Source organism: Zootoca vivipara, chromosome 1 (assembly GCF_963506605.1).
Source record: "Zootoca vivipara chromosome 1, rZooViv1.1, whole genome shotgun sequence".
Lineage (NCBI taxonomy): Eukaryota > Metazoa > Chordata > Lepidosauria > Squamata > Lacertidae > Zootoca > Zootoca vivipara.
The window spans coordinates 130,714,311-130,732,112 of NC_083276.1; the positions used below are offsets into that span (position 1 = coordinate 130,714,311).

A 17,802-nucleotide genomic window follows, 5' to 3' on the forward strand; every position below is an offset into this window, starting at 1 on the left:
GATCTGACAGGCAAACGCAAGCCCTGCCATCTAGCTAGTTTTAACATAGATTCACAGAAGTGTAGAGTTGGAAGGGGCCCTGAGGATCATCTAGCCCAACCCCCTGCAATGCAGGAATATGCAGCTGTCCCATATGGGGATTGAACTGCAACCTTGGTGTTATCAGCACCACACTCTAACCAGCTGAGCTATCCAGGGCATCTTCTCCAAAGAAAATGCAGACGAACTATTGAAATAACAGTGGGCAAAAGAAAGTACCCACAGTAAACCCTGTAGAGAACCCCAGTCGCAACTTGGTTGCAATTACATTTCTACTGAACAGGAACAGAGCACATATCCTGCAGGTGTGAGGTCCCAGTTCAATTCCCGACACCCTCCAGGTAACAGGGGTAGGAAAGCCCCCTGGCCAACAGGATGCTGAGAGTTGTTGCCAGAAGACAATACTGATCTAGATGGATCAACAATATCACAATAAGGAAGCTCTTCTGTTCATAGGTCCTACCAGAAATAAGTAACAAAGTCCATAGGTTCAACCCAATTTTTTTTGCAAAATATACAGGAACTGTTCTGTCACTGCTGCTTAAAAACTTGACTCAAAATGTATTTCAATGTACCAAGCACCTCATCTAAAGATTTTTCATCAAATAAATGACAGGAGATTTAATTCAAACCACATAGGAAGCCCTGCCCACACATTTTGGGGCTATCCACTCCCACAGAGAAGGACTGGTGTACCTGTGCATATAGGCACACACCAATACACACTCTCTCTCACACACACAAATATGCTTCTTTCATCAGAACACCAGTCCATGGACACAAATTGCTGTTGATAAACCTGAAGAAGTTACAAATGCTCAGAGCTTTAGAAACTGGTGGCCCTTTCTATCTCCTGATCACAGGAGGCAACATCTCAGGTATGCTCCACTTCAATGGCCCCTCCTGAACTCCATCCCCTTGGCCTTTCCCCCGCCTCATAAACTGAGACCCTTGCATAGCTGCCAAGTTTTCCCTTTTCTCATGAGGAAGCCTATTCAGCATAAGGGAATTTCCCTTAAAAAAAGGGATAACTTGGCAGCTATGGACCCTTGTGCCAATGGTAGTGAAAATGCAGAAGTGGGAATTCAAAAGATCTGTGCTGCTGCTGCTGTGCATACAGCACCCTCTGCATGTTCCACACTGTCAACGGGGTCTCTGGTGCAGGTGGATCAGTGGAAGATTTTCGTGAAGGTCTAAGAATAAACTGCTTTGAGGTTCAAACCCCAAGTCCTCTGTATTCAGGCAAAAGCCCTGCCGCTTGGCAACAGAACTGGGTCTGTATTCACAGGGCAAGTCAGAGGCACAAAGATAGATTCCCATCCACCATCCTGGAAGAAGCCATCTATTTTAAATCTAGACAAAATTATGCATTGTACTTGCTGGCTTGGGTTAACAAGCTAGCACAGGGTAACAGTTGAATTTAGATGATAACATTCTAAGAAAGAGCAACTGCTTGGTTTCAATGCGTTCATTTTCACCCAACAATTAAAAGTGTTCTCTTCTGCATGCCTACTCAGAAGCTAGTCTCACCGAGTTCAATGAAGCTTACTCCCAAGTAAGTGTTCACTGAACTGCAGCCTAATTTGGGCAAGCATTCCTGTCGACATAATAAAACAGGAGTTTTCTTTCTCATCATTGATGAAAGAAAGAAAGAGAAAATGAAGGAAGTGAGCAGTAAAGTTTCATAGCTCAATAAAATGCATATCTGAACCCCAATTCCACAGGTTTGGAATTGTCTAAACGTCTGAATTATGAGAGGCTACCATATAAAGTTTAGTTCAGAGTACTAGCAATTGTATTCTTTTGCAACATATATATATAATAATTGGATATTTCATAGTAACTCTCAATTTAAAAGGCTCATAAAACCTGTGTTTTACTCATAACCTCCCAGAGGGGAGGGGAAAAGCTTGAGTATAACCACCTTCCTCTCAGCCAGGGGTGATATGAAGATCATACTTTATTATTACAACAAGTTCATTCTTAAAGCTCCACCTTTCTAGCAGAGCATTATTTGCAAAATAAATTAAAATCCACTTTGCAGGAATCCCCAAGCAAATGCACAATAAGAGTGGACAGATGGAAAACACAGTTGTAAATTCAAGTTTCTCAGTTTTAGAGGTCCATTAAGACATTCCAATCAACATCAAAAGCAACCCACAATCCTTAAAAAAAATAAAATCTTCTCATGCTATTACATCCAGTGGATATTTAATACTCTAAAGGTATAGAGTGTTCACAAAATTAAAGCGGTCTTGAAACACATTATTTCCCTCAAAGAATTATGGGCACTGTAGTTTACCCCTCAAAGAATTACAATTCCCCACAGCTCTTAATAAACTACAGCGCCCAGAATTCTTTGAGGGCAGAGGGAAACGTGCTTCCAATGTGCTTTAAAGGCATAGTGTGTATGAAGCCTGAGTCTAAGTTAGAAAGTTTAAAGTGGTTCAACAATTAGAAAGCTATTACAAATAATACCAATTCAGAGGCAGTGAGAGGAAGACAGGACAGCCACAGAGAATAGGGGTGGGGGTTTGTCAAGCCTTCAGTCATTCAGCTCACTGAATATAGCTTTAGAATATTCTTGGCTCTTTGTCTTCATTTTGCCTTTGCTTTGGAATCATGCCTAAAAAACTGTTTCGATCACAAAAGAAACCACAACAATTTCTAGCAAAGCCTAGGCTTTTCCTACCTGGTTCAGATAAGTACTAGCACCCCCCCAAGCCATCCTGGGATAACTCAGATTGGCAATCAAGATCAGATTTAGACAAGACATTAGCATGAACTACAACAAATCTGTCCTTCCCTCTCTTCTTGCATTTGCAAACTTCGTAGATAGAACAAGATTGATAAACCTGCTAGGCAAAAGCCATAGGAAAGGTGACTTACTGCTTGTCATGTGACTTGGTGAGGTATGCTGCCCATTGGGGGTGCTTGAGGTGAGGTCAATTGCCATATTGGAGTGTTCCCTTTCGGGCGAAAGTTCATTGTCACCTATTCCATAGAAGAAAACCTTCTATCAGTTTCACAGAGGAAAATTGACATTTGTGTTCAAGTAAGAACATGTGCTTGCGAAAGGGAGGGGAGACTATACCATATTTGAAAGCTCAGTTCCCAGCATGATTAGATTCTTCCACAGCTTAGGAAGGGTCATTTGTCTGCGGCAAAATATTATTAGACTTCCTATTTGCTGCTCTGGGACACCCCTTTTCATGTCATATTCAGTTACTTGACTTTGCACGGTATGTATAATTTTAAAAGCAGGATATGTTGTCCCACAGGGGAGCATTAAAAACACAGGGAGTACAAACATGAAAAAGTTACAGTCCACCCTGCTTTCCTTCAATGCACAGATCCAAAACATATATGCAGTTACACTGAAGTGCCCAATACTGTATTTAGTATTAAGAGTCACCCAACCCATGCTTTCTTAAAATAATGACTTCAATAAGAAGACATAGAAAATTTGGCCCCTAAGCAGCAAAAGGCATGAGAGAAAATAAAAGCAATACTTACATGGCATGTATCCATCAGTAGCCTCTGCTTCCATAGTCAAAGTGCAGTGCTGCAAGGCAAAAAGGACACTGTCAAAGTTGTCCTCGCTCTGTCAGTTATTAAACATCTCGGCTCCTAAGCAATTTGCCCATTTTCTGCTGCTGCTGCTATCAATTTAATCAGTGTTTGAGCAGCACAGGTGTCTCTGTCTAGGATCTTCCTGCAGGCATCCAAGTGTTGAGGCAGGTAGAAAACTTTAAATGCCAGAAACAAACCTGTGCAGAAGGAAGTGGGAGGGAAACAGACACACACCTGAATCACAGTTTCCCTGTTTCTAAAGAAGTCCTGTTTGTGCCGGGTGTCTTTCAACAAAGAGGCCAATGCTTTACTTGCTAGTAAGTCTGTACTTGCTACTAAGTCTGACTGAACTCAGGGGGCTTAACTTGCAAGTGAGAACTTTGGGATACTGAGCTTAACGTCTTGTGGGATGCCGGCACCGCACGGTTTCCTGCCACCGCAGTTGTTCCGTGGTGTCCTCGGCTTCAGAACAAGTGGGTGAGTCCATACTTTTTAAAAGCAGAATTGCAGCAACTGTTTTACACAGGACCCAGTTCATTCTGACTTATCTATTCTAGTCAACCCCGAAGCCCCTTCCAAAATACTTTCAGACCACATGCTCCAGACTGTAGTAATCTCAAAAAGTTTCTTGAACCACTAGCAGAGAGCAAGCTATTACTTTCCAGAAACCTAAGTCACTGTATTAGATGACGCCCACTAGCTCAAGACTTGATTAAAAATGAAATGAAATGAAAAGGTTGGTCGTCAGCACCATATCATTTTAAGAGGAAACTTTAAAAATGAAGGGTGGGTGTGGAAGTAATGGCAAAAGAAGAGTTTCAATTTTTCCTCTCAGTCCCCGGCTCCCTTTTGCCTTTAGTTTCAAAACTCTCGCTACACCAAGCAGTTAAATTATTCACAATGAGCCATTTCTGTATTGATCGCCAAGTATATTTAGACCCAGCTCCTGGAATTTCTCCATTACTTACTGGAAAACAGGCAGCTTCATTTCTTGTCTCCTAAACCACTTCCCTTCACCTCATCCCCCTTTTTTTAAATAAATAAATAAGATATACACTTTTCTCTGTCTTCTTCCCCCACTCTGCAAACTGCAGATCAAATTCCTAAGACACTCAGTATACATAACACTTACATTTCAACAGGCGAAGCTGCCATCCAACTGATGTTTGCATACATGGCTTTAATAATATAATAATAATAAATATAATACATGAGCTCTAAATGCTTGGGCAGAAGAGCCATACCCTCCCGCCTCTTCAAAATTACCTTATCTTCCCTTTTCTGCAGGTAACACACTCGGTAACAAGGATTTCGGGGGGGGGGGGAGGTTTGTCTGAAAACAACAAGCTTTTGGTGGGGCAGTGAGATACTATCCCAGGCAAAGAGATGGGAAGAAAGGAAAGGAAATATACAGGGTGGGGTGGGGGAGGAGAGAGAGAAAAAGTTCTATGATTAAAATAAAAGTTTGTTCACCATTTCTGGTTTCTGGTGGCAGCTTCTAACCCCTCCTCCCTGCCAAGAGCGAAGAGACAGAGGGGATTATAGTGCACCGGAGGTATAGGCAAGATGGGGAAGCGTTTTGAAATAAGCCAGCCCCCTCTCCTCCTTCTCCTCCTCCTCCTCTTCTTCTTCCTCCCTCTCGCCTCCCCGCCTCCAGAGTTCAAGGGAAGAGGAAGAAAACTTACAGGTAGGTCACATTCAGAGCAAATGGATCTGTGGGGAAACAAAGCACAAGGAAGGAGAAAGGAGCGTCTCTCTCTCTCCCTCTCTGTCCTACCCACCCACCTTTTTTCCTCCCCCTTCCCCAGGATGGTCTTGTTGGAATGGCACGTACTTTCAGGAAAGATGAAGAACAAAAAGGAGAGGGAGAGGGAGAGAGAGAGAGGTCAGCCAAAGCGACAAGCAATGCGATTAACTAGACGAGAGAAAACTTGATCCACCGGTTCCTTAAGAATCGAGGGGGGGGGGTCTTGGAGGAAAAGAAAGGGGTTGCCTGGAAGGGGTGGATCAGGGAGTTTTAAAAGGGAAAGGGAAGCAAGCAGCAAGAAACCAAGGCCAGCTTCACAAGAAGTGTTTTTTTGGCCCTGGGCGAAATAAAGAGATCTTAATTTCATCTCTCTCTCTCTCTGTGCTCCTTCCCGAGTCCATAGCAGAACCTGTCAAAGTAATTTAAGCCCTGCGTTTTCAAATGCAATGTGTGCCATGCCAGAAAAACCTTGCGTTCGCATTCAGAGAGATCTTTAATCGTGGGTTTCCTTGCATACATCTTGCATGGGAGACTGTTGGAAACTGCAACTATGACAAGCCCCTGTCAGTTTCAAAGAATGAGGGCGGGGGGGGGGGAGGACTGACTAATCAATTGAACACCCAAGAAAGCAGATTCCTTGCTTTAAAAAAAAACACCTGACTTATGCTTTCATATATATTGCCTTGAATCGCTCGATCTACACTGAAGAAGAATGTTTTGAAAAATCATCATCATACAGTCCTCTTCGCCTTCGTGCACAATTATAAATATTTGCGGGGGGGGGGGGGGATCGGGAAAAAACAGCAACAAGTCATTTGACTCCCGGGGCTCAGAAGATGCTCCATAATTACGCGTTGCTCTGACAGACAGACCTTCCTCTCCTTTCCGGCCCGCTCCCCCTCGCCTTTGCAAGACACAGACACACACAGACACACACAAGATGCACAGAAGACAGAGGTCGCATTTTGCACACAGATTTTGCAGAGCTGCTCTTGCCCCCCCCTCCATCCAAAATAAGCACCCCCAGCAAAGATTTACCTCAGCAGCAGAGCATGTTGCAAATCAGTTCCATCACCCTTGTTTGTTTGTTTTGTTAATGAGCTTCTTTAAGCCCCCCTTTCCCCCTCCCTCCCTCCCTTTCTTTTCTTTTCTTTTTTCCTCTCCTCCTGTGCGTAACGCTCGTATGTTTGCGCGCCGCAGTTGGCTATGGAAACTAAGGCAGTGGATCTGTAGCTAAGGGTAATCCTGCATGGTTTTTTTTTTTTACTTCCTCCATCTTCAGAGAGCAGGGTTAGCCTGGGACAGCTGGTCAAACCCCGAGAAACCGATCCAGGGAACTCAGGCGCGCACAGGCGCACACATCCTCCTGGCGCACATCTCTCTCGCCCAGGCGCCCGGAGCCGGCGAGGGAGGAGACGGAGAGAGAGCGAGAGAGAGCGAGGTCTGGCGAGGCGCGTCGCCGGCTGCTCCGCTGGAGCCGCTCAGCAGACTCGGCAATCGATTGCAGGACAAGTGCTCAGCTGCTCCCGCCGCGCGCGCGCCGCCTGCGCCTCCCTTGCTCGGCCAAGGCTGCTTCTCCAGCACCCAGAGGTGCCATGCAGATTACTGATCCTCCTTAGCGAGACGCGCCGGGAAGAGATCGGCCTCCATCTCACTCTCTCGCTCTCTTCTTTTTTCCCACCCCTCCCTCCAGGAGGAAAGCAAGAGCAGCACAGGGAAGGGGATAAAAGTTTGTGGGTGTTTTGCTTCCTTCTTCCTTAGCAGGGCTTTTGGACACCGGTGCCTCTTATTTTTAGCGAGGTTTTTTTCCCCTCCTCCAGCTGATTCTAGGCAGTAAACAAAGAAAGAAACGGAAGCAAATTGCGTGCGGATTTGTTGGTTTGTGTGTGTTGCATGAAAAACCCAGCCAAGTCCTTGGCCTGTTTGAAGCTTGAAACCATCTGATGATGCGGGGGAGGGGGGTCATCGACAGGGCGGGGGGGGGTATTTTTTAAATGCATTTATATCCCACCTTTTCCTCCAAGGAGTTCAAGGTGGTATATACTGTACATAGTTCTTCACCTCCCCATTGAATCCCCACAACAATCCTGTGAGGTAGGTTGAAATGAAAGGCATAGCTGCCAAGTTTTCCCTTTTCTCGCGAGGAAGCCTATTCAGCATAAGGGAATTTCCCTTAAAAAAAAGGGGAGAACTTGGCAGCTATGGAAAGGTTGTGACTGGCCCAAGGTAACCTAGTGAGTTTCATGGCATAGCAAGGATTCAAACTCTGGTCTCCCGGCTTCCTAATCCAGCACTCCAACCACTACACTACACTGCTCAATCTCAGAAGCACCCTCCTTTTAGTACTGATGCTGTTCAAGTGGTAACTGGCAATAAAAATGGGGGAAAGACTCTAGGGTGCATTTGTAGTTGCTGTGCATCAGGCATCAGAGCAGGTCTCCTCAGAAATCAGCCCCTTTGTGTTAAATTGGGCTTACTCCTGGGGAAATGTGCATGGGATTTCAGCAGCTGCCTTGGCTGGGAAACAGGAGTTCTCATTAGGCCTAAAACATTTAATTGAGTATATTGGTTAGGTTAATCAATTTTAATTTGTTAAATTAATTTGGCCTCCAGTTCTTTATTGAAAAATACTATTAATCCAAGTATTTATATATAAAAAAATACAGAAGGCAAGCACCAGTTTTAAAAAGCTTTCTTCCATTTATCTTTCTTAGGAGATAATGCCTCTTATTTATTATTATTCATTACAATTATTTATATCCTGTTTTCAAGTCCTTCCAAGGCAGCTGACAAGAAACATTAAAGTGAATTTTTAAAAACACACAACAGTATACTAGAGAGTGTTGGACTATGACCTGGGAGACCAGGATTCAAATGCCCACTCTGTCATTGTGTGCTCTTGGGTCAGTCAGTGCCTCTCAGCCTAACTTGGCAGAGTAAGGAGAAGAGCCATGTTTGCCATCCTGAGCTCCTTGGGAAAAAAAGGTGGGATATAAATATAGTAAATAGATCAACATATTGAAAGTCATCAAAATCCTTCCCACAGTGCAGTTGGTGATAGGAGCAACATTTTCTAAGTTTGTATGTCCTATGACACTGATCTGCAAGCGCTCCAGTTGGAGAACAGGCTTTAGCAAAGGTGTCATGGACTTTGAAGACACTCAGTCTCAGGACACAAGGGAGAAACGTGCTAAGAGGAAGACACACTTGGCAAATCCACACCGTGATCAACTCCTGCCCAGGAACCAATGTCCCCACTGTGGAAGGACGTGTGGATCCAGAATTGGCCTCCACAGTCACTTATGGACTCATTGTTAAAACCGTGTTTATGGAAGACAATCTTAGTCAGCTACGACTGATCGCCAAAGAAGAAGAAGAAGAAATCATTTTAAAACAAATTATGCTACTTCAGAACTATTGATTTCCCCAGCTCAGGATCTGGATCAGGTAAGAACTGCAATTGGGTGATGGGCCATCACAAAACTTGCCTTGGACACAGGTCTAGAAAAAGAAAAGTCTAGAGGCCTTTCTCGCAGGACTGATGCCAAAGCTACAATCCTAAATGTTCTTATTTGGAAGGATCTCCTTCTGACGTCAAGGGGACTTACTTTAAATTAGGTATAATTAGGCTCAGGATACAAATGAGATAAGTAAATTAATGTAGCTACTTAGAATATTTGAAATGAGATAGAATATGAATATAAATACCATAAAAGACACATATACACCGTGCTTTTTAAACTGAAATACTCTCAGAAATTGTTCTGGAAATTCTCATTTGTGAATGTCGATGTCAAATATTATCCAGGTATTTTCTGAGTGCTCATATTTATTAAACTTTTGACATGCATTTCAATATTTGATATCTGAGTGTTGATACTTGGCAGTATTTGATTGCTGACATACAACAACATTAAATATTTGACATTAATGGTGGATCATACATCATCATGGCTTTCAGGCTTTCTATCATCACAGGGCACTTTCCCCACCGACATGTCTGTCAAGGAACACCTATGCATTTTTTTAAATGCTCCTCTATGTTCTTTTGTTTTTGTTTTTCTAAAAAAACCTGCAAGTAGGAAACCAGTGAGGAAGGAACTAATTGTGCTAGAACCTTTCAACTCTCACCAGAAACTGGCACCATCTACCTTACTACTTCAGGGCTTTATAACATATTCTGCCACATATGTAGATCTGGCCTTAACTGGGTCAAGAGGTTGCCTGAAGCTCATAGGAAGCTGCCTTCTACTGAGTCAAACCATCTTGCTCATTATTGTCTACACCAGGCATCCCCAAACTTCGGCCCTCCAGATGTTTTGGACTACAATTCCCACCTTCCCCAACCACTGGTCCTGTTAGCTAGGGATAATGGGAGTTGTAGGCCATAACATCTGGAGGGCCGCAGTTTGGGGATGCCTGGTCTACACCGACTCCAGGATTTCATGCAGGGTCTTTCTAATTCTCCCTGGAGATGCTCGGGATTGAACCTGGGACCTTTGGCTTACAAGGCAGATGCTCAGCCTCTGAGCCAGGGCCACATGCAGTCCCCACATTCTCTAGAGCAGCGTTTCTCAACCGCTGTTCCGCGGCACAGTACTGTGCCGCGGGACGCTGGTTGGTGTGCCGGGAGACGCTGGCGACGAGAAGGGCGATTTGCTGCCCTGTCACGTGACTGGCGGCTGCCATTAGGGGCGCTGACCCGCTGGAAAGGAAGCCGGCTGGGTCACGACGGGGGCGGGGCGAGCGCAGCTCTCAACAGCCACCACCGCGGCTGTTTGTCTCGCTCTCGCTCCTCTTGCTGGCGGCGCCCGGGAGTTTTTTGGTCGGCGCAGGAGTGAACGGCCTCTTCGGCAAGGAGTCCTGCAGAAGGTGAGGTGCTCTTCTTGCTAGCCCAGGGGTCGGCAACCCGCGGCTCCGGAGCCGCATGTGGGAGCCTCAAAAGGGAGCCTCACCAAGAAGCCCCAGCCCACACAGACAGGGACCGATTGGAGGTCGGTCCGTCGTTTGTTCCCTTCCACTGCAGAAACTCCGCCGCCGGGGCTGCGCGCATGGGGAGAAGGCGGCGAGTGGCTCCGCCAAGGACATAATGCAGAACAGACCCGCAAAGGAACCCCTCAACAGTCTTTTGCCATTAAACTCCAACTTTTACACCATGCACTTTTTGCACCCGTGTGTGTAATGATTACGTCTCCCCTCCAAACTAAACTAAATATAGGGCGGCACAGAGTTGGTGTGCCGCGGGATTTTTTTCCATAGAACAAGTGTGCCGTGGCCCAAAAAAGGTTGAGAAACACTGCTCTAGAGAATCTAGGTAATGAAACACAAGAGGAGGCAGCTTGAATAAAGTCGGAAAGAACTTCAGAATAAATATGACCAAATGCATGCTAACGTAAGAACTTGCTCTGTGGCAGTAATGGTGGTAGAAAGAACATATTTTAGGGTCACAACTGCACAGAGCTCTCCTGAACACGACAATGAATGGTGAGGTCTGCTTAAAATCTTGGCTGATAGCATCTTAACAGAAAGGCATGAATGGATGGATCCAAGGGACTGTAAGACCTAGATTGAAAAATGGTTGAAATTTCCAACCTCCTTGAAGTTTTCAGGCTGTTCCTAAAGCCTGATGACTGTAGCAACTAAACTAGTTACTGTACAAATATCGCCTGTTAGAGTAAGAATGCTTGAGTAGCTGGCAACTCAATTCCAGAAATGTTTGAAGGGTGCGTTTCATCTAGATCAGTGTTGGGACTGCCACTCATATCAGCACAGGATTTAGGGTGGTGTGGGTGGTTCCCCCACACAAGGTGCACAGCTGAATATCCATAAAAAAGCAACTGTAGCAAAAGGAATGAGGACCCAGGTGGCCCTGTGGCTTAAACAACTGAGCCTGGGACTCTCCGATTGGAGGGTCGGCGGTTCGAATCCCCGCGACGGGGTGAGCTCCCGTTGCTCGGTCCCAGCTCCTGCCAACCTAGCAGTTCGAAAGCACGTCAAAATGCAAGTAGATAAATAGGAACCGCTACAGCAGGAAGGTAAACGGCGTTTCCATGTGCTGCTCTGGTTTGCCAGCTTTGTCATGCTGGCCACATGACCTGGAAGCTGCACGCTGGCTCCCTCGGCCAATAATGCAAGATGAGCGCACAACCCCAGAGTCGGTCACAACTGGACCTAATGGTCAGGGGTCCCTTTATCTTTTTACCAAAAGGAATTATTATAAAAATAAGAAATACTGTTGGCCATGTGGGCTGAAGCTGATAGAAGTTGAAGTTCAATAGCATTTGGATTACATTGCAGGCTCCCCCCCCCCCCGCTCTAAACTTTCTTCAATCCACCTTCTGCAGCAGTTTGGGTGCTGAAACAGATACTGTGGGGTGGATGCATTCTCACAGTGGCTGCACTTTATTCTCCGTAATAGACAATGTATAACTATATAGGTCTTAATAATCTGTACATTAATCTCTGCCACCCCCACATTATATATTCCATATAAAGTATTCAATTTTTATGTTTATATGCAGCAGTATCAATAAAAATACCTATAAAGACAATAATGAGCCTCCTTAATATTTGCTGAACCTGCCTTATTAATTTTTAAGTTGATGCTATACAATGCAATAATTGTTTTCTATTACTATAAATCATTATTTTTCATTGAAACTGTTGGCAGCTTGGAAATGTGTGTATTTCATTTAGATAGACAGATATACCGAGTATTGAAAGGTTATTTTTATCTTTCCAATTACCACATTTTTGTCTTAAGGGAGAAGAAAGTTCCCTATAATTGTATGGGAATTTCCCACAGCATACAAGAGAATGAGGAAGTCCTGGTACGTACGGAGTTCTGTGCACATGATCAGTCAATATGAGCAGACTGTTTGAAAAGTTAATCATCAAAAATCCACTTATTGTAGGGTATTCTGCTTAACGGCAAAAAAGTGCTGCATTTTAATAAAACGTGTTGTTAATTTTTATACTTCACAATGACCAGGAGCCAAGTTTTCCTGGGGAAATAATAAAGGTTGTGTTGGTGTTATGTTGTGTTTGATTTTTGCAATAATGGATATTCTTATTTTTAATCAGCCATGAGGGACAAGTGTCTCAGGAGCACGCACGGTCAGCCGCATGAATCCAAGTGCCTTGTCCATGTCCATGCCAACCAAAATTCATCCAAAAACCAGTGCTAGACTCTATACCTCTTGAGATTAAGCTGTAAGAGCGGGATCAAGGTACCTGTGGATGCAAGTGATTTTATCCTCAAAATGTCACAGAAGGACACCGTTGGTTCAACCTCCTCCTTCAGGCCAGACTTTAAAAGGCCCCATATACCCGAAAAAGCTCCACCGGATGACACAGCGAGGATACCACGGAAACAGCAACTGTCCTTGAGAAGGCTCGATAATGAGCACTCCCTGGTTTTCCTCCACTTGTGTTCAAGCCATTTCTCAGCTCCTTTCATTGCCCTCAGTCAGCTCTGGTTTAAAAAAATTAAAAAATATTAAATAGCTATTAAAAATACTGAACCACAACCTTTTAAATCTGCCTTTTAATTTTCATAGTGAAGCATTGGATTCATTTAGTGTGACACTAGATGGAGGAGTGGGTCATATCTTTTGTTATGAGCTTGCATATTAAATGTGATCTTAATACTTCATAGATTATAAGGCTGGAGAAGTTCTGTCATCACCAGGCCTTAAAGAACTTCTAGAGAAAACCACCTCTAGTACAATGGAAGACCACTGTTGGAAGTATTTAAGCCTGAACTGCCTATATGATAATCTGAGTTTAATCTGTTTGGGTTTGTCAAAGTTTGTTCTATATAATAGGAAGAAAGTTTGCAACACTTGGAAATCAGTCAATGAACCTTCTTGTCACTTGGCATAACTATTGGAGCTGTTGAAGCGGATCCCACTGCTACCACCAAAATGTGGCCAACCCCCTCCATAGACCCTATATACTCTATAACCACCATGGATTAGTTTATGGTTTTTGCATGATGTAAAAGTTTGGAGCTTGGAGACTATTGCAAAAGGTGAACAAATAAGGATTTATTTTGCAGGACTAAGTTGGTATAAGGGACGCAGGTGGCGCTGTGGTGTAAACCACAGAACCTAGGGCTTGCCGATCATAAGGTCAGCGGTTTGAATCCTCACGATGGGGTGAGCTCCCGTTGTTCGGTCCCAGCTCCTGCCCACCTAGCAGTTCAAAAGCACGTCAACGTGCAAGTAGATAAATAGGTACTGCTACAGCGGGAAGGTAAACGTCGTTTCCGTGCGGCTGCTCTGGTTCACAGAAGCGGCTTAGTCATGCTGGCCACATGACCCAGAAGCTATCTGCGAACAAACGCCGGCACCCTTGGTCAGTAAAGTGAGATGAGTGCGCAACCCCAGAGTCATCCGCAACTGGACCTAATGGTCAGGGGTCCCTTTACCTTTACCTTTTACTACGGTATCACCTAAGTTGGTATAACAAAATGATTTGTCAGGAGATAAAGTTCTTTTAGGAAACAGTTAACTAATAATTACTAAAACTAAGGGATGTTGCAGGCTTCTAAGAAGGTAGTAAACATGCAGCTTCTTTTTAAACTTCAGTTGCTTATTTAGTTATTACTCTTCGGTTAGATCAGAAGTTCCCAAACCTATTGCCCCTTTTTTAAAAAATTACTCATAGCCCCCCTGGGCTAGGTGGACTGGACCCCAGGATTAAAAACCCATGGGGAGGACTGGAGTAAAGCCTGCCGGCTCAGTCTGATCTGCCAAATAGGCAGGCAAGCTGCAATCCACTTCCTGGGTGAAGCCAAAAAGGGTTCCCCCAAGCCCAGGAAAACCCCTCGCCTCCAGCACGACTGCTGGATCCAGGGGAGGCATTGTCACCGTCCCACAACAGCGCCCGACCTGGCAGTAAGCATCAGATGAAACATGCACAGATGTGTTGTTGTTTTTCCAAAAATTTTGTCTCTCTTTATGCTTCCACTGCCCTATTTTTATTCAACATTCCCCCAATTGCACCTGAGGCTACCACCATCCCCCATTATTGCCCACTTTGGGATACACTGAGTTAAATGTCACACAGTTCTAGACTAGATGGTAACTCCCCATCTCTCCCTCAAACAATCCCTCAAACTAATGGCTCCTTTTATTTTAGCTCCCAAAGTGCTGGCTACACACACACACACACACACACACACACACACACACACACACACACAACTAGCTGTCTTGGTAGCCAATCAGAGAGAGGCTCTACCACCCAGGTGGAATTCTGAGGCACTGGAACCACCTTGGGATCTTCGGATAAAGGGTGATGTACAGTACAGTGGTACCTCGGTTTATGAACACAATTGGTTCCGGAAGTCTGTTCATAAACTGAAGCGTTCATAAACTGAAGCGAACTTTCCCACTGAAAGTAATGGAAGGTGGATTAATCTGTTCCAGACGGTCCGCAGAGTACTCAACCTGAAGCATACTTAACCCGAAGCATGGGTGTAATTGGTTCCGGAAGTCTGTTCATAAACTGAAGCGTTCATAAACTGAAGCGAACTTTCCCATTGAAAGTAATGGAAAGTGAATTAATCCGTTCCAGATGGGTCTGCGGCGTTCGTAAACCGAAAATTCATAAACCGAGGTGTTCGTAAACCAAGGTTCCACTGTACTACTACCACTTCCTAGAAACTTGCTTCATTATGAGAACAATTGGGCCTAGAGATTCAGGAACACAGAGTGCAAATTATTTCCATTTCCCCTCTTTTCCTGATGAACTTGGCTGGTTCAAAAACCTTGTTGTTAAGCAAATGTAAGGCATCACAATTGTTAGCTGTATCTAAAGAAGACTAGACTTTACATGACATTATTCAGATTGTTAGTGTGGTTCTGTTTCTTAAAATAAATAACAGCATCTAGGATGGAGAGCTGAATTTGGAAAGCAGCAACAGTAGGGGAGGAGGTTGAATGATCAGAATCAGGCTGCAAGTTGCAATTTCATAATAAAATGATTTCCCACAAAACCACAGGAAAGAAAGTAAATCAGTTTTTGTTTTCCCCAAATCAACATTAAAGGTACCTAGGACAAAAAAAGAACTGCTGGACCCATTTGTCTGAAATTTGGCAGTTCTACCTCTTTCATGTACTGTATACTATTTTAATAGGTTTTTTTTTTAAAAAAAAGATTAAGTGAATACTTTAGCCAACCCCAAACTGTGAAAACCACTACAAGTCTCCTTCTGAAATGTGGCAAGAAAAGAGCTATCATGGCTTAAAATCTCATTCTTTTCTTCAAAAAGAAAGGAAGAAAGAGAAGAGAAGAGAAGAGAAGAGAAGAGAAGAGAAGAGAAGAGAAAAGTAATGGTTGTCTTGGGGGGGGGGGAATCGAGATGAAAGGTGGCCAGCACAAAGAACTCTGGGATCTATTTGTCTGTAATTTGGCAGGCTCTATTAACTCACGCAAGGGACGCAGGTGGCGCTATGGGTTAAACCACAGAGCCTAGGGCTTGCTGATCAGAAGATCGGTGGTTCGAATCCCCGCGACGGGGTGAGCTCCCATCGCTCGGTCCCTGCTCCTGCCAACCTAGCAGTTCGAAAGCACATCAAAGTGCAAGTAGATGAATAGGAAGGTAAATGGCATTTCCGTGCGCTGCTCTGGTTTGCCAGAAGCGGCTTTGTCATGCTGGCCACATGACCTGGAAGCTGTACGCTGGCTCCCTCGGCCAATAATGCGAGATGAGTGCCGCAACCCCAGAATCGGTCACAACTGGACCTAATGGTCAGGGGTCCTTTTACCTTTACCTTATTCACTCACAAGGGGCTACGTCTGCAAACATCAGCCAATTCTGTCTAAAAATTAATTTTAAAAAACCATAAGCATTTCTATATGTTTTTCCTATATTGAATGGGTGAAGGAAGCATGAAGTGTAGTAGCAGCAAATCCTTAGGACCTTTGTTCACAATGCATGCAGTTGTGTTTAAAGAAGCCACGCTGGAGGTTGGTTCCCCTGCACAAGGTGCCGAGCTGAAGGGAGGCATAATAATAATAATAATAATAATAATAATAATAATAATAATAATAATAATAATAAGCATATTTATATGGGTAGCTACTGCGAAGATCCATTAAATTCCAACTGTACCAAAATGAATTATTATGAAAATAAGAAATATTATTGGGGAGGTGGGAGCTAAAAGTTGTCCTCACTCAGTATAGTCCTCACAGCAGACTATTACCAAAGTCTGCCCCTGAAAGAACTCTTGACAACAACTCTTTGTAAAGAAAATCACTTTTCTGTAGGGAACAGAATGAAATGTGGATGATTAACACCTTTCCCTGTTTTGGCCCTCCAAACAGCACCCAGTTCAAATAAGTCAGAAGGCGGCAAGTGCTGCTGGTAATTAACTGGCATAAGAATATTCACAATGTGGTCATCTTTATTCTGATTGTTAGTCTTTTTCAGATTTACCATTTCAAGGTGAAAGAAATTTACGGTACATGATTTGTGTTTTCTCTACTTTCTCATATCCATAACTGATACTTGGTTTACAACAATGCTTTTGCCCATGGAATTGCGCATATTTGCCACTAAGGAAGTAAACTAATGCTAAGATTAAAAAGTAATCTGGATTTTTTTTACTTCTTAGCGGGACAGTGTTATTCTATGATAAATTTGTTTAAATAAATTTCAGATATTGCAGCTATATATCAGAATTATCATTAGAATTTCATTGTGTAGCTTAAAAATCTCAGTTTGCAAAAGGTTTTCAACTAGAGACATATTCTTTACAGCTGTTTGCACTTTCTGAATGTAAGTGGCTATCATATCTGATCCAGACACACCGTCTTCTCCTGTTGCATGGTAACAATATTACTGAAATCACATTAGGCAACATGGTATGCGCTGCCGATGGCTATCCACCATGTATTGATTTTGGTATTTTAAAGCTTAGCTATGATTCTCAACACACACACACACACACACACACACACACAAACTGTTATCATAGAGTGTTTCTGCTATAAATTGTTTTTATGTTAAAAAATAAGATTCACTCTGTAACAATGTCTTGGGATTTCCAAGACCTCTCTTACACAATCATGAAATTATTATTAGAACACAAAGGTTCCAAGCATGATATCCAATCACCCATTGTTTTATTTTTATTTTTTTGTTTTCTTTCCAAAACAGCTTTCTGATCTTAGTTGTTCCATTGATATATTTTGTTCATATCCTTGTAACCCAGATTTCTTCATGGTGTTTTTAGAGATACGAGGCAGTCACATTTTTTTTGGCCCCTTCCTCCCTCAGCCTGTTTATGCCCTCTGCTGATTTCTGATGTTGCATATAAATTATACCGGTTGTCACAACTGACAACCTTTACAGCACCCTTGACTTCACCAGCATGACGGTTCAAGGGGGAATATTTTTGATAAACTATGACCACCACCACCCCTGCGAA

The 17,802-nt window shown here is 43.6% G+C and overlaps 1 protein-coding gene across 8 annotated transcripts in view; it reads right to left on the reverse strand.

Moving 5' to 3' along the window:
• Positions 1-6,493, reverse strand: part of IKZF2 (IKAROS family zinc finger 2) — a 130,484-nt gene extending 123,991 nt beyond the window's left edge. For 2 of the 8 annotated variants that reach the window (XM_035138883.2, XM_035138841.2), the window contains exons 1-3: positions 5,086-5,327; positions 3,556-3,604; positions 2,929-3,033 (exon numbers count right to left, since the gene is read on the reverse strand). In XM_035138883.2, the coding sequence (XP_034994774.1) occupies positions 2,929-3,033; positions 3,556-3,604; positions 5,086-5,088 (157 nt within the window). In that variant the 5' untranslated portion in view covers positions 5,089-5,327. Of the gene's footprint in view, positions 1-2,928; positions 3,034-3,555; positions 3,605-4,878; positions 5,047-5,085; positions 5,331-5,397; positions 6,367-6,397 lie in introns of those variants that run through there. The other 6 variants (XM_035138858.2, XM_060282320.1, XM_060282332.1 and 3 more) reach the window with 6 other exon arrangements.
• Positions 6,494-17,802: the final 11,309 nt, after the last annotated feature.